Genomic DNA, 22,384 nt, shown 5'->3' with positions numbered 1-22,384 from the left:
AAAAGAAAAGAAAATTAGATCCCCTAGAAATACTGAATACAATAACTGAGCTAAATATTTTAGTAGAAAACATCAGCCACAGACTAGTCAAACAGAAAAAGTATCCATAGATGTAAAGATAGAATATTTGAAATTATACATTCAGATATGCACAAAGAGTGCTGGGAGATGACTTTGTGGGGAAAGAGCTAGCTGTCTAAGCCCAACTTACAGTGTTCAATGTCAGAAATTCACATCATACATACATATCTGTAGCCTCAGAATTCCTATAGCGGGATGGCAAGTTCCTGGGCCGGCTAGCCTGGTGTATGTGGCCTGTGCACAAGACAGTTCCTGCCTCCCTGAAGATAGGCAATGGGAGGAAGGAATGATCACACCTATAATTCCAGTGGCCCACCAGTGGAGGGGGAAGAAAACGAGGGAGAGAGAAACTGGAGGGAAAGAGGAAGACCAGAGAGAAAGAAAGAAGAGAAAGAAGAAGGAAAAAAGGAAGGAGAAATCCTGCTGTGTTTCAAAGCCGGAGTCCACCAGGGCTTCCCTATTTCCACTGACGAGAGCCCCTCTGCTCTCCAGCCTCCTCTAGGAACGTCACCTGCACTGCCGTGTTTGCACTGCGCTTGGCGTGCGCATGTGTTTTCTCTGGGGCAGTTATGAATGTGCGCTCAAGAGCACAGCACTGTTGTCCAGGCTATCATTGCTGAAAATAGCTATACCCCAGCCAGGCAGGCCTGTCTTTCCAGACTTCTGCTCCTTGGAGGGCAGAAGCCATGAGACACAGCCTTATCTGCCCGTGCCCGGCACACAGCTGGTGCCCATGTGCTCACTAGACTGAACTGCATTTCTCTGTCCATTGAAACTTGCTTCTTCCTGGGCAGTGATGGCTCACGCCTTTAATACCAGCACTGGGGAGGCAGAGGCACGGGGAATCTCTGAGTTCGAGGCCAGCCTGGTCTACAGATTGGGTTCCAGGACAGCCAGGGCTACACAGAGAAACCCTGTCTCGAAAAACAACAGCAACAAAAATTTGTTTGCCAAGTAATCCCGAGGAAGACCGAATATGAGCATGTGAGCATCCTTTCCCCTCTCCTAAACTGATGCCAAGCTCCAGCCTATGGGACTCTTGCCTCCCAACAGAGGGAACACCCAGCCTAGAGCCGTACAGCGCATGGCAGCACATGCTAGACGCTGTGCAGAGAGCCACAACACCTCACGGAGGACAAGGAGTTAAGAATAAGGTAGTGACAGTCCCTGGGACCTGGCAAGCCCTTCCCCCATTCCTGGCTTTTGGCTCGGGGCCAGATTTTGGTGTGAGTTCAGGGCACTAACAGTTTGTGAGATGGCAGAGGAGAACATTCTCTGAGACGCTGAGCGCTGGGCTGTCAGTGAAGAGAGCCCTATAGTGGAGTGAGCACGGAGGTTCAGGCGAGCTCTGTCATGGAGGCATGCTTCTTCCTTCCTACAATCAACTAAGGAACTGAGGCCGGAAAGTCCACACACACACCCCCATCACTAACATGTATATCTGAAAAATAGAAAAATGGCATCCGAGAGTGAGGAAGAAGAGAAAGCAGCCTCCAGACAGAGGGAGAACCACCCGCCAGCTCAGCAGCCCAGCGGGATGGTCCTCGGGCACACGGCCACTGGACACTGGGCCAGAGAGAAATATTTTTCTGTAACTTCTGCTTCCAACTCCCATCCAAACAATGCTTCCCTATCATTACGGAGAATAACGAGGCCAAGGAGCTGATAAAGCCAAATCACTGGATGCAGTGTCAGAGATACACTTCAGGGTTCTCTGGCCGACCAGGAGGACTTGGGAGGCTGCTGAGGGGCCTGTCTTCCTGAAGGAGAAGACCCACTGTCTAAGCATCTACGGCTGTATTCCTCAGAGTCCTGGCTGGATAGCAGGCACCACCCTCGAACGACAGCGTGTGGTTCCTTTCCCATCCCAGCCCTGGAAGCTGCAGCTGGGAGTTACAAAGGCGCCAGGGGTGTGGAGGGAAGAGGCATTAGGCTTGATTTGTTAAGGGCTGTAATGTGTAAAGCACCTCAAAGTGTGTGGCTTTGACAACACAAGTGTATTGTCTCAAACTTCTAGAAGCCAGAACTCCCAGCTCGAGGGGAGTCCCTCTGAGGACTGTGGGGCAGAAATCTGTTCCAGGCGGCTTCCCCAGCTTCTGCTGGCTTTCTGGCAGTCTTCGGCATTCCACGGCTTATACATCACCCCGACCTCAGCCTTCATCATTACATGGTGTTTTCTCTGTGTGCGCCTGACTCTAGATTTCTCCTTTTTATGAGGACACTCATCAGACTGGAGGAGGGGCCCACCCTGCTGCAGCATGACCTCATCTTGTATAATTAAATCTGCCTTGATCCGTTTCCACAGAGGTCCATTCTAAGCCCCGGGGTTAGGGATTCAATATGAAGGCTTAGAGGAGACGCCCTTCTCTTGTAAGCAGGCGCTTCAGGGAAAAAGAAACCCCCGCCAAAACCACGGCTCCTCTTCAATATTTTTCTCTGGGCTCTCTTGGCGATTCCCTTGAAACGTGATTGCCCTAAGGATGGAAGGGGTCTAGAACCCAGAGCAGGGGTTTCTCCTCCCATTCCAAGCCATCCTCTGTCCTAAGGTGAAGGGGGGAGTGAATGCACCATTACCTGTGCCTAGCAAGAGTGAACAGCAGAAGAATCAATAAAACATCAACATTTCCAAGATTCCGCCCTTCGCAATAAATACATAACCTGTACACCTTTTCCTGCAGTGTTGAAAGGGAGATTTAGGCCAGAGACTGCTGGAGGAATCCAGGGGCTTGGCATTTCAGATGGGTCTTCTTGGGACACAAGCGTGGATGACTGCTCATCCCCTTTAGCAGATATGAAGAGAGGAGGCAGATTTTTGAAAAAAAAAATGATTTATTTTAAAATGTGTACAGTCTTTGGATAATTTAGAATCAACAGGTATTAATTACCTGTTGATTAATTAAATTAATTAAAGTCTCTGATACTCTCTCATACCTCGAACCAAGAGCAACAGCAGATCTGATTGGCAGAAGGGTCCTATGACTTAGGATGCACAGATGACTACTAAAGTCAATGCCCAGGTAGACAGAGGCTTTCAACATCACACATTTTGAAACTGCCTGTCTCAAATATTAAACATATCAGCAAACTACCCCCACCACCCACATCCAAGCCATGGTCTACTTTACTCAGGCCTCCACACTTATGGAGCACAGAGAAAGCTTTACAGATGCCAGAATCATATTACACTTAAATTAATTTATTCCCTCACATTAAGAACAGTTCAAAAACTAGAATCTACCCAGTGTTGTCCCCATCCCTATGTCGCCATGTGCCACCTGCCGACAGGATAGCAGCCTCCTTGGCACTCCACCCCAGTCCTGATGAGTTAGAATGGGCGTATGAGAGCAGAACTCGAAGGAAGCCAGGGATGCCCTTGCCTCACCCCACACAGCCACCAAGCAGCCCAACACTCTGGTGCACCCTCGAGCAGAAACAAACCTGAGGTGCGGGCAGCAAGGAGGGGCAGGCTCCTGGGTGTTGCGAATGAGGCAGTGGCCTCACAATAAAAAGGCCTTCATGTTCCTCTTCACCGCCCTGCTCCCTTGCAGCAAGGGACAGCAGGGTACCTACTTCCTATGCACCGTGGACAGAGTCCAGCCACAAGCCTTCCTGTGGTCCCCACACGGCCCTGTGAGGTAGGATTGTCACCCCCATTGTACAGATATGGAAACAAAGGCCCAAGGAAGAGACTTTGTGTGACATGGCACAGTGAGTCAGTGGGGGTCAACCTGAAAACCCAGGGCTTTCCCCTTCAGGCTTCCTACTGTCTGCTTGTGTAAGGCGAGGGGTCAGCAGTAAACAGACATCTGAGTTCGAGGACCGTGGGTCTGAAGTTCAAACACCGGAGCCCTGAGAGCACACAGGGCCAGGCTTGGGAGGCCAGAGAACTGTCTTAGTGACCTTGCTTCGTTCACATTCGTTTTATTTCATTGACCATAAACAAGTCACTGAGCCACTCCACACCGGGGCCTGAGTGGGCCATTGTGGTTCCCCACCAGGTAGACAGGTTTCAGAAAATTCTTGCAAGAGTATGCTTGCCAAACTTCCTGCCCAGAGACCAAGGCCACTCCCTTGCTGGGAGCTGGTGGAGCGCAGGACGATCAGCAACCACACACCTCACGCCTAGTGAGAATCAGGTATGATTAAGATGCTAACCTAAAGTCCTGGAAAACGTAGTCCCCACGCCCTGAGAGACCTTCCATGGAGGGCCCATGAGGTCAAAGAAGTTGGGGGTCAGGATAATTGTCAAACAGAAAAATGATCCAAAGTAATCCGGGAGGGGGAGACTGCTTTACAGGAGAGGAATGGTAGCAGAAGGTTAGAGAGTTGACATTTTTTTTAAAAAATGAAATATAAAAAGAGCCCCAGTCTCTCTGACTCCCCCGGTGTCCTCTGTGGGGCAGCACTTGCTGCAAAAGTGGGTAGGGGCTTCCTAACAAAAATATCTTAGCTCCCATGTCCTAACAGGCCTTAGAGAATGAGAACGGGAGAAAGAACAACACAGCTCTTCTGACTCGGGTGACATCGCTCTGTTTGGCATGTGTCCCTTTCCCAATGTCACGACTCTATGAGAACATGGCAGCGCTGGCTCCTCCTGGGCATACGGACAGCAGGCCCCTCCTCTCTAAAGCCCAGTGCCCCTGAGCACAGGGAATGTTTGCATTCTAGCTTCCTGTTGGGTGTCATCTCTTCTGTTCACCGGTGAACAGGGTTGAGGACAGAGAGATAGGAGGTCTCTACTCCTTTGGTCTCCACATGGAGAAGCTAAGGAAAAGGGGTCACTCAAGAGCCTTTGCTCCTAAGTACCCCGGCTTAAGGATCGGCCTAGCCAGACAGAGTGACAAGAGGACACTGTCCCCAGGGAAGTGCCCTTGGGGACGATTTTGCTTTGGAGTAACTGAGCATGATTCCTGTACCAACGATTTGCTTTCACTTCCCCAAGCCACCCTGCATCTGGCACAAACCAAGACCAGGAGAGTTTCTTGGAGAAGTGAAATCACTCTCTATGTAGAGATAGTGATATCTATGTAGGGGGTGCGGGAGAGGGTGGGGTCCGGGGGGCGGGGATGGGTGCTGGTTTGTGAGGGTGACATCATTCAGTTGGGAAAAACAAAGTCTGGTTTTAACAAGCCTGATGAGAAATGCGGCTCTTTCGGATCTAGGATTGGAATGCTATCTAGGATTGGAATGTGTGTGGCAGGAATCTGAGTTCCTATCCTCTGTGGCTGCAGGGAAGGCCGGGTCAGCCTCCTTTGCCATCAGGCTGTGGAAGCCCAGGAGTTCTTGCCAAAAAAATTCCCTAGAGTACAAGAAGCAGGCTTGGGCCTGTTGGGGAAAACAAACAAACAAACTGCTCCTCCAAGCAGGGGTAACCAGGAGACCAGCCCTATAAACAACCCAAGGAGAAGAATCAGAGTGTCCAGCTAGAGACATGTGCTCAACACTTAATGCTCCGGAAGCCGGACAGCGTGGCTTTCCCAAACAAATAAATGTCTTCATCTGTCCCCTCGTTGAGATGCTTCACCAAGTTCTTCTCGAAGAGGAGTGGGTGATAGGCGCCCATTGTGCAGGCGCTGTCGAAGAAGCTCTGGTGGTAGTAGCACATGTCGGTCTTGCGCTTGGATGGAAGGAACTCATAAATATCTACCTGGTCACAGAGCGTCATCATGATGATGATACCTAGAGAAGGAAGCAGAGGCAAGTCATGTCCAGTAACCGGAAGCAACCCAGAACTCTGTCCAGTACCTGAATTTGGTGAGCAGCCACCCAGTGTTCTAGCTAGTCCTATGATTTTTAGCCTGGGTTTTTTGTTGTTGTTGTGGTGGTGGTGGGTTTTTTTTTTTTTTTTTTTGATAAGTCAAGACCAACAGACTGATCCATTTCATAGCGCTGTGTCCCCAGCACCAAGGTGACAGTCTGGTACGTGTAAATCTTCCCCCATTCTATAGGATTAAAGGGCTCCCTCGGTGAAGTTTTGGATGGAGTAAGCTATAGTACGCCAATGGTTAGGAGACAGTCATGAAACAATGGTGAGACTTGTACTTAGCACTTCCAAGAGTTACTATACCCGGCCAAAGCCTCATGGAGAGCAGTTAAGAAGACTGACTCACAGAATACCCGTAGGACACAGTTCTGAGGACAGAACACTTCTCCCCTTCACTAGTATGAGACCAGAGGAAAGCGGAACCAATGCACGGTCCACACTGGTGCTGTCCAGGGAGGCGGCGCAGTGGGATGCAAGCTCATCCAGGCACAGGGGACTCATGGCCACCCAGACTTGACCCCGACTGGCTGAGTTCTCTTGTACCAGAAGCCACTTCTCTATGTGTCTCATAGCTGCTCTGAGAAGGAGGCCTAAGCAATGCTTCTACTATGTAGGTTACTGTTAGGGTTCAGTAAGACCGCAATTGAAGGAGCCCTTTTCAGTCACTAATAATAGAGGGTATCTTTAAAATGGAGCAGCTCTCAAATCAGGAGTGAAGCTACAGATTGTGGCATGTTCTAGAAGAATCATGTGCTGGAAAAAAAAAACACTTCTGACCGCCAATGGCTCCTGGCTCAATGAGGAAGAAAAGTTAGCTCTGTGACAGATGTAGGCACTACAGAAGCACCCCTAGGAATGTCAGGAAGGAACACTTCTCCTCAGCAAGGCCTGAGAGCACTGGGGTAGGGTGAGGGGGCAGCGTATATAGGAGGAAGAACAGTCACAGCTGGGACAGGGCAATGGGGTAACAGGAAGTGTGTTCCTCGGCATGTCAACTGTAGCTGCTCTAAAGGCTCCAGGGAGAACATAGATGCACCTACATAACAGCTGAAGCAGAGGTTAGAGAGGGGATGCCATACTGTAAGGGCCCTAATTTTTTTTTCATCTCTGCCCCGAATAGAAAAGTTATTCATTTACCCTAGGAATATTTACCAATGCCAATCCCACAAGGATAAGTAAAACACAGTTAGTGCCCCAGTATGGGAAGCAGACAGATAAATTGCACCAGGGGTGGGTCCCTGGAACCATCTGCCTCAAAGTGTTCCACTATAGGTACCCATGGAAAGAGTGTCCATCCCTCTGCCCAGAGAGCCTGTACACTCATGGAAATGTCCCAGTGGTCCGCCCAAAGAGAAAGGGAGGGAAGGATAGATGGGTGGTAAGAACGAACTGAAGGCATGGGAAGAGCTCAAGAAGAGAGCCTTTGACCAGAGTTCAGGACCCTGATGCCCAGGCCATCCCACGTCAGTTCCCCACTTCCTACACAACCCCACACAGTCAAGCTTGCCCATCTTCTCTTAGGGTTGTGAGGAAGGCATCCACAAAGCAAGAGAGATACAATTGATGCGGTTTCCAAACATCATTCTACTGAGTGCTGTTTCCACTTTTGTCGATATGTGAGTATGTAACATTTTGTTCTTTGTACTTTTTAGCATTGTGAATTTTGAAGATACTGAATATCTTGATTAATAGTTTTTATTAATCATATTACTTGATTCATAGTTTTGGCATCCTCTCTAAATTGTAAACCTAAGCCCAGGGTCTCACTTCATCCAAGGCCCCACTCTCTCACTTTCTCTTGGCTTGTGACTCTCTTTACACTGTTGCTCCATGTTAAGCCCTCCTTCCTCCTCCACAGAACTATCTCTGACTGTCTAGCTAGCGGGGTTCTTTTCTCAGACAACAGCAAGGCCACTCCTCAATGTGGCCTGAGATGCCTGACTGAACTCCCTAGGTAGACATCTGTAGGGGTAGCCCCAGCCAATCACCTTACTTGTAGGGCGGGGTTGCCTGAGGATATTTTTTACTAATAAATATTGCTGGTGTGCTCTTCCCCGCCCCTTCTGCTTTCCTGTTCTCTGCTGGAACCTAGGGTTCTGTAAGTCTTTAGCCAATTTAAGATGAATATATTATTATTATTATTATAATTTCTGTCTGCCTTCATTTACGCTCCTACATTTTGGCGCTCTAACGTGGGGATCTTTGCCTCCACCCATGCACGGCCTGGGGGCGCAAGCTTGATCTTTCTCAGCCTTTGCGAGCAAGTCAGCTAACAGAGCTCAGGAAGCGCGACTGGGCTCATGCTTAGCCCGCTAGCTTTCACAGCGCGCTCCCAGCTTGCTTTCCCTTCCCGAACTCTTATATTTTTGGTTGTGAGCCTAGCCTTTAAAGGCTGAGCCATCTCTCCAGCCACCTAATTTTCTGTCCTATTAAAGGGCCAAGGCAGTCTCTTTATTTAACCAATGAAATTAACACAAAACAGAAGACTCTCCCCCATCAGACATCCGAAGAAGAAAAATTACATCTTACTTGAGATAGAACTTAGTACAGTGTACAAGCAGAACAACTGTTCTGGTGAAGGAATGAAACCCAAGAAGAAAGTCAGCTTCTTCTAGAAAACAATGTAGGACTTCTCCAGGCCCGGACTCACCCAGCATGCCGGAGGATGGGGGGTTTGGCTGAATCCAATCTGGAGAGATTTCCTGCATGATGTCCCACAGTTCCCATGGCATCTGAGGCCTGAGCATATAAAAGGGCTGGTTGGGGTACAGCTTGCGATAATTCTTATATATTTCGAAGAAATTGTAGTCTGGTTTCTTATACCACTGGGGGGAAAAAAAGGAAGTGGTTGGGTCAGTGAAGAAATGTGCTTCTTGAATAAACACTCTTTCCAGAGCATCAGCCTTGTCTTGCAACAGATCACAAACTTCTCCAAATCACAGCATTCGTGGGTAGTGGAGTAGGGACCAGGATGTAGGCTATGCTCACAGCACTGTTGGACTGGTGGCCTCAGGTTTCAGAGCCACCAAGCCGAGAATGGTTTCAGCTGAAAGGGGGGGGGGGGTCTCTGCACCATCTAAACTAGCTTTTATTTGCTGTTCGTCTGTTCGTTTTTGAGCCATTCTCACTATTTTTGCAAAAAGGCTGTCCTGAGCTCCTGGTCTCAAGCGATCCTCCTGCCTCAGCTTCCCCAGTAGCTAGGACCAGCATACTAAGGTACACTTACTATTGAAGGAGAGAAAATTGGGACCCAAGTTGTTGCATTTGTGGGTTCAAGAGTCATCCTTCGCCCAACCAGGCAGACTTGGTTATAACCGAGATCACTAGAAAACTAGGGACTTCAGAAGCAAAGGTGACTATCACAGCTGACTAGCCATCAGTGGGCATTTAAGGATTTGGTGTGCCAGGAGAAGTGCTTTCTGTCCTGCTTCTGGAAAGCCATTCACCTGAGGCCACAACAGCCTATGACAAGAGGGGCTAACCTATATCTATAACACAAAATGAGGGGGCAGAAAGCCTGAGAAGCCAGCAGGCCCGTGGCTCCGATCTTCTACCCTAAAACAATGGACAATGCAGATCTGTGCCATTGAGTTGGGAAATTAGGTCCTGGCACGGATTTCGCCTTTCTATGCTTAGCTTTCTCATCTGTAAAATGGGAGCCATCACACTTCCACCTATTTCTTGATAGGGTTCAAGAGTGAAGCGAGAAGACTTCTAGACGTCGGAAGTGAGGAGCAGAAATGTGACATTGCTGATAGGAGCAACAGCAATTGTTCTTTCCTCACCAGGATTCATCAGGAGTAAGTGGCCTTGATGAACACAGTAAGTAAGCACTCATAAACAGAACTTACTCTGGCCCAGTCCCCAACACTCTCAATATGCATCTTCTCCAGAAAATATGCAAATGGCCTTCCAGGGAAGGCACCCAGAGGGGCTGGTTAGGACGGGGCGGAGGGGGGGGATTCTGAGTTTGCTAGCTCCCACCCCCACAACCGTGTACAGGGCTGCCTAAAACCCAAACAGCCAGGAATGGCTCATCAGGTATGACTTAAAAACATAGAAACAAATCAAAAGGCGGATGGGCGGGCCACTTACACTTGGGATATCAGCATGGTACAAAGATGGGTCCCACACAATGAGAGTTCCTTCATGGTATAAGCTATTCTTCAGGAACTGCTTTTCTGTGGTGATTAACTGCAGGGAGAAAGAGACAGGATGTGACATAAGCACTGTGTGTAAATATTTGGCTCATAATAACAACTGATACATCACCAAGTTGGTAAAGCCTAAGCTGGTTTAGCACTTCCCTTCAATGGAAAGACAGGAACATGCGCGCGAGATAGGCATGGCGTCGAAAGGGTTCTGCTCGGACCCTGAATCTAAAGGGTCACAGTGAAAATGGTACAGCACTTTTATCCTATAGCTATACAGTGCCAGGAGTAGAGAAACAAAAAAAATAATGGCCCATTTTCAAAGATGCCACAGGCAAGCTCGGGCCCAGTTACAGATAGACTGAGAATACTGGGTCCCAGCTAGCCTCTGCCAGTCCAGCTACAGTCCCAGGCCAAATCACTAACAGCCAAGCTTGCCTAAGCACCAGGGACATGACAAGGTCAAACGCTTGATAAGTTTTAAATAAACACTCGACAAATGTCAACAAATTTAACAATGAACCTACCCACTATCTTTGGTAAGAAATCGACAAACATAAGTAGCAGAGGGAAAGACAAGCCAGCTGACGTGGACACTCACTCTGGATCCAGCGAGTGAGGAAAGGGAGGAAGAATCAGGCTCTCTGAGCTCTAAGTCTGTTCTCTGAACTCAGTCAGTGTGCCAGTCACTCTGGGCTGACGCCTGGCCTTGCAAAATCACTGACTTGCTTTGGCCACCCTGGGTCTCCAATGCTCATCTTCTGAAGCGAGGGTCCTTGTGCCTCACAGGAGAAGTCAGAGTGAATTTTAAGTCCTTATTAAATGTAATTGAGGAGCCACGGAAATTTTTTGAACCACCCACAAAGTCTAGTCTAGTCTGATTACATCATCTTTCATATTGGCCAGTACAGATCATAGTTTCTCTGTTACCAAGACAAGGTCACTTGGCTGAACAATAGAAGTCAGCAGCTCACGTGAAGGAACCAAGTATACTTAAAAAATAAAATAAGCGCACTTCAGATGCAGGTTCTCAGCAGACTCAGAGATATTCATCTGCCACCTACTGTGAGAGAGTGTCTCCTAGTAACATCAGAAGCTCCACCTGTGACATCTCACCAAAATGACTGCCCAAACATGAGCTGAACAAGGAAGACACCAACAGACTTGTCAGCCTGGACAGGGACAAGCTCAGGAGGCTTCAGCCTTACTAGAAGAACTAGAGGTAATGGAAGAAAGCTGGGAGCAGGGAAGAGCACTCCAGCTGGTTGCCCAGCACCAAACAGAAGCTCTGAAAACACGCATACAAGTAACATTATGTGGACCGACGGGATATCGAGGAATATATGTGAATACACAAATACATAGACACATACAACAACAGACAGTGAAGAAAGAGATCATGAATTTGAAGGCGAGCGAGTAGGAGTATATGAGAGTGTTCAGAGGGAGGGAAGGGAGAAATGTCGGAATTAGATTATAACCTCAAAAATAAACACAAAAGAGGAACTGTTTTAAAAATCAAATGTGGGATATAAGTAGACAGGAAAGATTAGCCCTAAAGGCTTAATAATGAGGAGAGCTACATCCTTTTTAAAAGACGCGCGCACACACACACACACATATACACACACACACACATGCATGCACTCATACGCACACGTAATATGAGATATCTATCAAACAGTCATTGTAAAGAATAGCTCAGGCATGAGGTTCCCGGGTTAAAAGTGAGTGGTGCATGTGGTAAAAACCAGACTGAGAAGGGACGGAAAATGAGAGGAACAAAATTACAACGATCCCTTCTTACCTCGGTCACCAGTGTTAGGGCAGAGACCCCACAGAATCACTACAGTGTCTGGCAGTGACACTAAAGGAGATTTATGTGTGGTACAAAGAACAGCAATATTAGGAACTTCCCATCCCTTCCTACAGATGGAGGACCCCTGGAAGCCTGTAGATATCATCTTCTGCCGAGCATGCTCTTCTGTGAGACAAGAGTTATGGTGGTGAGCTCATGTTGGCCAGGATTTGTATCGTTAGATCAGTTGCTAAAGAGCCAAGGGTTGCACAGTCCTTCAGGTGGTCACAGCCTGATAGAGAAGGTCAACAATGAAACAATGGCTAAACATACAATAGTATGATACCAGAGACAAGGTAAGGATGACAATGGGGTGTTTAATCATTAGGGCATGGTAAATATGAACATGCCACACCATGGGGGTCAAGGGAGCAAGAATGTTCCAAACACAGAGAACAAGTGCAGATCCCTGATGCTAGAAGATGCTAGAAAATGGAGAACTGTCAACACAAGCCTCTTCTTTCTTCCTTCCTCAGTAACCTCATATTTATTTCACAGAGTGACAACCTAGAAGAGACTATCCGAAATAAATACTTGTCAGCTTCTCTTGCAGCTAAATGGCCAAGTAACTAATTCTAACCAATAACAGGTAAAGAGCATGGCTTCCAGGAGGTGACCCTTCCCCTTTGGCTGCCTGAAATGTGGACGTGACCTCTGGAGCTTGAGTGGCCATCATGTCATAGGCTGACAACAACAGTGAAATAAAAAGTAGAAGGACCTGGAACCTTGTCACAGCAGATAATGTGAAAGTCAGAAATGTCTACCCTGAACTTTTGTAAGACAGAAGAGTGAATACATTTGGCCTAATTAAGAAAGTCTGGGGCTGGAGGGGGGAGGTGATGAGGTGGTTCCTGTTACTACAGCCAAACCTATTTTCTATTATATATGGAAGGTGTCTGTTTGGGGACTATAAAGGTTTCAGTGTGGTTAGAATACAGAGACAGAGGGATGTGGACAGGAGTCAAGTGGTAGGTCCTTTTCATCTGTATCCCAAAGGTGAGCCAGCTTCTGGTAGTCTTCCTAAGTACATATGCCCCAATCTAGCTGTTTCCTTCAAGTGTAAGGAAAGAGGCCACTGCCAGCCTCTTTTGGCTTCTGTAAACTTTCTCTGCATCTGTGGCTTTACTGTCCTCAGAAACCCCAAGAGAGAAACCAAACTTTCACCTTTATTGTAAATGATAATAATGTGCCATTGACTGATGGCTACAACTGAGTGTGTTTATACGTTATCGTAAAAATATTCACAATGGTCCTAGGATGTCAAGGAACTTGCCCAAGTCACGCAAGTTATTAGTTTGAGTCAGACCATGAGTCTCCTACTCATCTCGAGAGGGCAGACTTCTAACCAAACCCTAAAGTGAATCACAAACGCAACGTGGGTTCCAGGCTCTTGGAGATAGATGTCTAAGGGGAGAAGCTTGAAAGTATATCATGAAAATACTGATTCCTGTCTAGGTTAGCATGCCGTACCTGGAAGATTCCAGAAGGATTGGTTAAAAAGCACCATTTTATAGATGAGTAAAGTGAAGTCCAGGGAAGAGGCAGCACTGTCAGAGGTTGTGAGCTGGAGGCAGAGATAGAACGGGAGCTTAATGGCAGGCTGCCCCCAGTCTTCCTCCTGCTCCAGCGGGGGGCACTCTTACAGCCCCCCAGGAATTTATATAAAGCACATCCCCTTGTACACACGGCAACTGCATGGTCCTCTGAGTTGCTTGAGATGAACAGAAAGGCATTTCAAGAAACTGGAGAGAAGCGATAAATGGCACATTTAGGCAGAGGAGAGCAGAAAGTGGCCAGGGCTGGGCTCTGCTGGAGGGAAAAGGGAAAGTCATAAAGCATCACTGTACCCATCTTCCCAACCCCTTCAAGTGAAATGGTCTGAACTTATCCACATCTGTTTCTATTGGGTGACATTTAAACATCACCTCAAAAAAGATTCTTTGAGACCTATGGAGGGCAGGAAGTGTGAATTCCTGCCCTGCTCTCTCCTCCTCCATGCTACCTCTCTGTGGTCCTGGTAGACTTAGGTCTAAATGTTTTGTTCATACACACCACATCCTATGAGGCCGTGCCTAAGGTACCAGCCTATACTGGAAAGAGCAAAGCTCCTGTACTTATGTGACAAGGCAGTATGAACTGTCAAAGGATCCTGATGGGAGAGCGGTGAGATCATGAAGAGACCCAATCATCCTATAGCAACAGAGCTTAGAAAAACAGCTAGCAAGAAATGGCTACTTCGGGGAGATAGGCATTGCTGCTCAAAAGCAACCTTCCCAACCACAAAGTAACAAATACTAATGTATAGAAAATAAGTGTGGAACACACACGCATGCACACACGCATGCATGGGGTACTCATCTATGATTACACATGATTCCGCTGCTCAGACCTTACTTCTGACTAGTTCTATCTGTGACTCTTGTCTTTCCAGACCACTTTCTCTCCACGTAGGGCTGAGCCCCATTCAAATGATGAAAATCTGACTCACGGTGTGCCTGCATTTAGAGACAGGGCCTTTAGGGAGGAACTGAGGCCATAGGGTGGAGCTCTCATCCACTAAGTGTGACAGCCTTGCTAGAAAGAGGCACCAGAGTCTCTGTGCATGCACAAGAAGAAAGGTGAAGGGAGGACACAGCAAGACGCCGGCCCTCAGCACACATGAGCATGTGTGTGTCCTTATAAGTATGCATTGTGAGATATAAAAATATATCTGAACTTCATAGAAGGAATCTAAGTGCTTGAAGCTTTCAAAGATAAAGGCAAGCATGTGTATGTAGATGTATATACACACACCTATGTGTATATATGTGAACACATGCAAATATGCATATACTATATATTTTCATGTATATAAAACACATGTGTATATATGAACATGTGTAAACATGCAATACTATATATCTGTGTGTATATAAAACACACGTATATATATGAACACGTGTATATGTGTATATAATGTATGTGATGTATATGTGTATACATATATATGTGCACACACATATGTGTGTGTGTGTGTGTGTGTGTGTGTGTTTCTACCTGCACAAAGCATGGAGAATCAAGACTACTCCATCAGGAGTCAGCACACCAGGGTCAGAGCTGGGTTACCAGAACCATTTTTCAATAAAGAGAACCTGTGAGATTAAAAGAGCCTTAGAAGAAAGCAGAAGTCCCTCTGCAACCAAGACAAGAGAGGGAAAGAAAGCTTTCTGAATTTCAGTACTCGGGGGAAAAAAGCCCCCTCTTCACCATTCCTTCATGTGAGAATCAAATCTTTAGCTGTTTTCTGAATTCAGGGCTCTGCTCTGCTCCAGACAGTACATTTCCTGACTGGTCCCCGTGAGGCCAAATGTCACAGCCCACAGTACATATCTAGGGGGAGCCCTCTGTGGCCAGAAGACTGAGATCAGGTTTTCCTCGGTCTTTACATTTCAAGAGAGGCCTGTGAACTTCACTGCCAATGGCTTATCTACATATGAGTGTGTGGAGCCTAATTAAGAAGCCCATTAAGAGGGCTCAGGACAGCCACACCTGGCTTTCACAAACAGGGAGAACAAAACCACTTTTGGGAGGTCCTTGCTGGGGCAGTGGCTGGCTGGTAATTGGGGACATCACACACCAATGTACTTAAGGACTGGTGTCTATCAAACGTATAGCATGTTGATAATCACAGTACTCACAAAAGCCTGTGGCAGAAAGGTGAGCTTGAGGCTAGCTGGGGCTGTGCACATAGGAAGATTCTGTCTCAGAGAAAGAAAAAAATATCGAATCCATCTGTCCCTCAATAAACATATAAAGGAGCAGACCATCTAGCAAATATCATAAAAGGCCATTTATAACTGAGTCTGGATAACAGCATACACAATCTTTGTCTGATATGGTCTTGTAATATTTGAAAGGTTTGAAGTATTTCCAGATAAAGTGTTAAAATAAGCAAAAGAAATTTAGTGTCAATCACAGAAGGCTATCTAGCAGCTGGTACTCCTGTGGTGGTGAACGCCATAACTTGGCTTGGAAAGTAACAGGGCAATAAAGAGGTACGTGGTTTCCTTTGTCAGTGAGGGGGTTTCCAGACATATTTAACTTAAGAGGAAGCTCACTCTAAATGGGGCTGTCATGAGTCATGAGAGACAGACTGAATTAAAAGGAGGGAATGGAGAAAGGCATCTGGGGACTGGCACCTCCCCACCTTGGTTCTGGGCCACTGCCACAGACCACGCCATTCCCGACACCATCCTTTCCCTACGTTCCTCTGAACGGCAAGCCAAAATTAACTCTTTCATTTTAAATTGCCTTCTAGTCTAGTGATGTGAACAACAGAAACAAATACAACCTCGACTGGTGTTTCCCACACCGGCTGGCTAACTAATGTTATTCTCGACACTTTGATATTGCAGTGAACAAAATGACAGATTATCACTCTCACAGATCTTACCTTATAGTGGAAGAGGGAAGAAATAAGGAAAATGGGTAAACAAAGTAAAGAATGAGGGAAAAGGACTTGAGGATGTCTTTAGAAAAGCAGGGGAGTGCCTTGAACCAGCTGTCTGTCAGAGGGTTATGTCCTATGCAGACTTTGCTACTACCTTTGATGTAATCTGGGCAGGTCACCTACCCCCACTCCTGATGTAGGAGGTCCTTCTGTATTTGTGTTGCTTTCCTTGGTTAATAAAGAAACTGCTTGTCCTGATAGGGCAGAACTTAGGTAGGCGGGGTGAACAGAACTGAATGCTGGGAAGAAGGACAGACAGGCAGACACCATGGATCTCTTGCCAAGGATGGACACCAGTTAGAATCTTGCCAGTAAGCCACAGTTAGGTAGCAATTCACAGATTAATGGAAATGGGTTAAATTAAGATGTTAGAATTAGTCAATAAGAAATTAAAGCTAATGGGCCAGGCAGTGTTTAAATGAATTGTTTCTGTGTGGTTATTTCTGGGGTTAAGCTAGCTGGGCAGCCGGAACAAGGGACCCCTCTCTCCTTTCAACACATTTCCCGCCCCCTTCCTTCTGGTCCTCATTTGTACAGTGAAATGGTTGGGTAAGAACCTGGGTAGAGAGCTGCTATTTCTGTCTGACTGCCGTTTGCAGCTGAGCTTCAGTGCCCCTCACAACCTGCCTCAGAAAAAGCGATCCATAGCAACTTCTGAAATGAAGAAACTGCTTTCTACCTCCTCTGTCTTTTAAAGCTGTGATTTCCAATAACCATTTGACTCGCCTCAAAGGAACTGCCATCTCTAGAGACTTCATGAGCACTTACGACAGTGAGGAAATATGAGGAAAACTTCACGCCAATAAGTTAGCTAATTTAGAAGAAATATGCACACTCCTTAAAAGATACAAACTACGAATGCTCAGACAAGATGTGCCACATATCAAAGAAACCAACTTTATTGATGAAAAGCTTTCTACAAAGAACAAAATAATACTTGGGGGGGGTGCATGCCTTTAATATCAGCACTCAGGAGACAGACAGGAGGATCTTTGAGTTCAAGGCAAGCCTCGTCTACAGAGCAAGTTCCAGGACAGGTTCCAAAACTACAGAGAAACCCTGTCTTGAAACTCATCCGCCCCCCCCACTCCCCCCCCAAAAAAAACACCACCACCAACAAAAACATTTTCTCTTTTCCCACTGTTCTCTTAAAGAGGCAGGCTGGTCCTTGCCTCTTCTTCCTCTTTTTTCTCTCTTTCCTCCCCCACTCCCTTTCTCTCAATAAAATTCCCACAAAAAATAATACTTAATTCTACACAAAGTTCTCCAGGAAATTGAAGACCATGGCCCACCCCCCTCTGTGAATGGCCCTTACTCCATCACCAAATGCCAGACAAAGATGTTATGAGAAGGCAACCCATGATCCTATACGCCACATAGACACAGAGGCAACACTTCCTAGAAAACTGCCCTTAGTAAAAATGTTCTAGGGTTAGATGAGATTCTAATGGAAGTACTAGTTATGGTGGAGTTTGAGTTGAAAAGAAACATGAGTTAGATGAGAGGAGATAGCTTCTAATTTATAGGCTTTTATTATCACCTAGGATTCAATAGTGCCCTCACAAAAAGAACTCTGAGCCCCAAACTGCTGTTCCCTTGTCTAACATAACGGATCAGGGGTACCTGGCTCCGCAGATAAACTGTGTTTTGTGTATACGATCTACAGGCTTTGCGTATGTATGCGATGGGGGAGCGCTTTCTTCTTTTACTAGACTCCATAGGGAAGAAACTGTATTGTGTTCTTCTTCAACCTTGGCAGAGGACTTCAGCTGACCGAAAAGATTCTGGGGCTGCTGGCTGCACATCAGACAGACAATGCAGGGGAGAGGGGACACAGAGCTGGCCAAACTTCTAGCTGGGGCTTTTGAGTAAGAAGGTGATTGAATTCACTTTCAAGTCATGACCCTCTTCGGCTCAGCAGTGACACAGAATGCACCTGATGGTCAGAATCAAGAAGCCCCAGAAGTCACAGTACTCAAACGGCTTAACTTTCAAATCATGAGGCCAAATACTAAATTACAGGCATCAGTCAATATCTCTTCAGGATAAAGGTGTGAACTAAAGTTCTCAGAAAGAGGACACATCTGTGTTGAACATTCCAGAACTTCGGTGATTGTGGGGACTTGAATGTTGCAGATCCAGGGCCTAATTACAATAATCTTGGGTTTCCTCGGCCTCCACTGTCCCTCTTTGAGTATGAAGCAACATTCTTGAGACAATTGGGTGGATCTCTCAGAATTTATGAATGGACCCTCGTACCCACCATCAGATGGCATCTGAACCATATAGCAGAATTTTCTGCTCCTTGTTGTGACCTGCCTACCCGGTATTACAGCAATGTGTTGAAAGCCATGCTGGCTTATGACTTTCTTTGCTCTATTACTATACAGACGTCATGAAACTGTTCCCACATTGGACTAGGAAATTTGTTTCTGGACCATGGTCACCTCATATTGGTTCCAGAAAAAAAAAAACTTATATATTGTTCCATTTGAGGTGAAAGCAGCGTTTCTTGCATTGACCAAGCACAGAAGGAATATATCTCAACATAATGAAGGCTACACATCGTACATCCACGCCAACATCATAAAAAAAGGGAAAAACTCAATGAGTTAGAACTAAAACCAGGAACAAGACAAGAATCCACTTTCTGTTCCTATTCAGTCCACATGTCTATCTATGGATAAACAGACAATGAAATGTGATATCTGTACACCGTGGAACTTTATTCAGATGCAAAAATGTGAAATTCATAAGAAAGTGGATGGAACTGGAAAATGTTGTATTCAGTGGGGTGGCCCAGCTCAGAAAGACAAATGCGCATTCTTTCATCTGTGATCCTAGCGTGTCATGTTTCCCGCTGTGTATTTCTGTGGGGGTGAGTACGTGCTGAGCCTGGGAAACCAGGAAGGAGCTAACAAGAAGGAGACACCCGACTTTTTAAAGGGAAGGGTGGGAAAGGTAACAGAATACACAGGGTGTGAAAGACAAGAAGAAATGCCAGGGGTAGAAGGGCTTAAGGAGGGGTGGGAAGTGGAGACACGGGACGGGGCAGGAGTGGGGAAGGGCTCAGCATAACAAAACTCCCATAAGGAAACCTGCTACCTTGTAAAATAAATGAAAAACTAAAAATGTCAACAGTAAGCGAAACGAGAGCTCACTCCCCTTCTGTTCACCTCAGCTCTGATCATACACGATGGAAATGCATACACTGCCCCCACCAACACCTGTCTATCCACACCTGGGAGAGAAAGCTGGCACTTGAAGAATACCACAGAGGCTGGGAGATGGTTGCGATAGGCACCTTCTGGCACAGGAAGAAACCTCAGATCTGCTCCCAATGCTGTAAAACTAACTAATAAACAAAAACACAAAAGCTGCTTTGGGGTTTCAGGTAGCGCCGGGGAAACAGACCCCACCTCTGCTCCCTCCTGCTCACTTGCTGAGCCTCTCGGAGTAACTCTTACAGCTTGAGCCTAAATGACCTTGGGTAACACAATGATCAAGCTTCATATGTCGTAAAAATCAGGTGAGCCAAGACGTGGAGCACCTCGGGTGATGTTTAGTAAATGGGGCTATTATTTAGGCTCAGCCCTGATAATTATCTGGGGATGACCTGGATGAAGCTGTCAGCACACTTGTGCCTCACCACAGGAGCAAAGCTCTCTCTCCAGGGCTCCAGATGTTTCTAAAGAAGCCACTACATTCTCTTGTCCTGGCATCTCTTCTTTCAGGTCCCCTGTGCACAACAGGTGCACAGCTGAGTTTCACAGAAACCATCGCAAACTGAGAGTTAAAACTGGGTCAAGGTATGGACCCATATTTAATAGACCACTTTCCTGCCGAATCTTACCACATCTGGCACAAGGCAAAAATGTGTCAGCTGAACCAAAACTTTGAAATATGACACTCTTTTCTATAAAAAGTCACTTTCTTAATGAGAAAGGCCCCAGTTTGTTTCCTGTGGCTTCGTCACAACCCAGCTGTGTCCAGTGCTAGCCTCTGCCACAAAGATGCGGGGCTGCAGGAAGCTCGAACAAACACAGGCCCAGCTTTGAAGAGAACTGCCCCCACATGGCCTGTGAACCCCGCCCTGTTTCTCACAGTTGCCAGATCCCCAGTTCCCCACCCTCCACACTGATGCTGTTGGACCTTTCCCCAGCCTCCTCTTCTGATGCCTTCTTGTTCTCAGGTCCCAGCATCTTCCCCTCAGGTTCCCTAGGAACACCTCCTGCTGCTAGTGGTCTTCCCCTGGGCCAGCTGTCTCTGTCTCAGTACTCATTTGTCTGCTCCTTTTTCCAGTATATTCCATATCTCCCCCATTAGATAATTTCTCCTCCGATGAGAAAAATGAAACAAAACACTTTTTACTTGATGAAAATATGTATAGCATAACCTCGTGTTAGCCATTTTTGAAATACCGAGCCCAGTGGCATTTGGGCCATGTTTTAAAGTCCCAAGCTCAAGAACAATCATGCTTTTGTGCACTTATGAAAACAATCCGCCTCCAGAACTGTTTACTCTTTGTGAACTGAAACACAGTCCCCATTCACCAGTAAGTCCCACTCCTTCCCTGCTACTTAGCAGCTTCACCAGTGACCGCTACATCTGCTCTGCTAAGTGCAACCACACCAGTAGGGACCCTACTGCGGCCGTCTCCCCCACTCACATCTTTTCTCAATTTTTTTTTAATGCTTTGTTTCATTTTTTGAAGACCCAGGGTGGCCCTCAAGCTTGCCTTCCTCTCAAGCTGGAGAGCTCTCCGATTGGCTGCTAGGGTTATGCCACCAAGCCCACTTCTTCCTTTTCAAGTGTTTCCTTTCTTTCCTTTCCTTTTTTTTTTAATTTATTTTAAATTTATCTAGAAACATTCAGAATGTCAACAGAGAAGCTGCATTAAGCTTTTGGGTTTGTTTTTGGAGGCGCTGCTGCTTAAGATTTTGCTTATTTGTTTGCTTTGCAATTTCAAGGTGATGTTCAGGTAACAGAACAATTTTTGTCATACAAGCTGCATCAGAGATAACTGAAGAAAAGTACTGGCCCCATACAGAAAGGAACTATGCAAAAATAGCCCTTTTTAGAGTTAAATGCCAATTTCCAACCCCATTCTGTACCACCAAGGTCAGTGGCTATTACAAATACCAGCAGAACAGGGCTACTAAAGGCACACGTGATAGTGTGTTAGATGTACCAAAAAGACACTGCACGGTTGAAAAACAAATCTTACACAGCTTTATGTTTTGATGTTTTTTGAAAGGGTGTGAGTTTCATGGAGGGCCAGATTGGGTTTGCTCATTGTCTTAGTCGGGGTTACTATTGCTGGAATGAAATGCCATGACTAAAAGCAAACTGGGGAGAAAGGGGCTTGTTTGGCTGACACTTCCACAGCATAGTCTATCAATGAAGGAAGTCAGAACTGGAACTCAAGTAGGGCAGCAACCTGGAGGCAGGAGCTGATGCAGAGGCCATGGGGGGGGTGCTCCTCATGGTTTGCTCAGCGTGCTTTCTTATAGAATCCAGGACCACCAGCCCAGAGGTGGCACCACCTACAATAGGGCGCATCCTCTCCCAGTAATCAGTAATTAAGAAAATATACTGTAGCCAGATCTTCTGGAGGTTATTTCTCAATTGAGATTCCCTCCCTTCAGATAGCTCTAGCTAGTCTCAACTTGACACAAAACAAGCCACACTCATTGATGGCGTATGTTGTATAAACGTTCAGCTGTTTTCTATGTATAGAATTTGACCTCTGTTATTTACCAAACTAGTTGTTAGTTCTGACAGAACTTTGTGGGAGGGCTGGGTAAAATATAGAGCTTTTAATGTATAAAATAAATATTTGTAAACAGGTGAAATTTTTACTTCTTGCTTTCCAACTTAGATCCATTTTTTATTTTTCTTCCCTAATTCAGGTCTTGCAGTGATATTTAAATACAACAAGCACAAACAGGTTAGAGGCATTTGTGTTCTATAGATCTCTTAAGCATAGGAATTTATACTTAAAACATAATGTCAGCCCTTCCAGGAGGTCACACAACTTG

The 22,384-nt window shown here is 46.3% G+C and overlaps 1 protein-coding gene across 5 annotated transcripts in view; it reads right to left on the bottom strand.

Moving 5' to 3' along the window:
• Positions 1 to 2,896: 2,896 nt before the first annotated feature.
• The window catches only part of St6gal1 (ST6 beta-galactoside alpha-2,6-sialyltransferase 1), a 140,159-nt gene continuing 120,671 nt past the window's right edge, over positions 2,897 to 22,384 (bottom strand). For 4 of the 5 annotated variants that reach the window (XM_026785941.1, XM_026785927.1, XM_026785934.1 and 1 more), the window contains 3 exons: positions 9,941 to 10,039; positions 8,496 to 8,670; positions 5,434 to 5,760 (listed from right to left, as the gene is read on the bottom strand). In XM_026785941.1, coding sequence (XP_026641742.1) covers positions 5,519 to 5,760; positions 8,496 to 8,670; positions 9,941 to 10,039 — 516 coding nt within the window. In that variant the 3' untranslated portion in view covers positions 5,434 to 5,518. Of the gene's footprint in view, positions 5,761 to 8,495; positions 8,671 to 9,940; positions 10,040 to 22,384 lie in introns of all 5 variants that reach the window. The other variant, XM_005344758.3, reaches the window with a different exon arrangement.

This window comes from Microtus ochrogaster, chromosome 2 (genome assembly GCF_000317375.1).
Source record: "Microtus ochrogaster isolate Prairie Vole_2 chromosome 2, MicOch1.0, whole genome shotgun sequence".
NCBI classification, from domain to species: Eukaryota; Metazoa; Chordata; class Mammalia; order Rodentia; family Cricetidae; genus Microtus; species Microtus ochrogaster.
The sequence above is the reverse complement of the archived record's forward strand: the minus strand, read 5'-3'. Positions and strand labels throughout refer to the sequence as shown.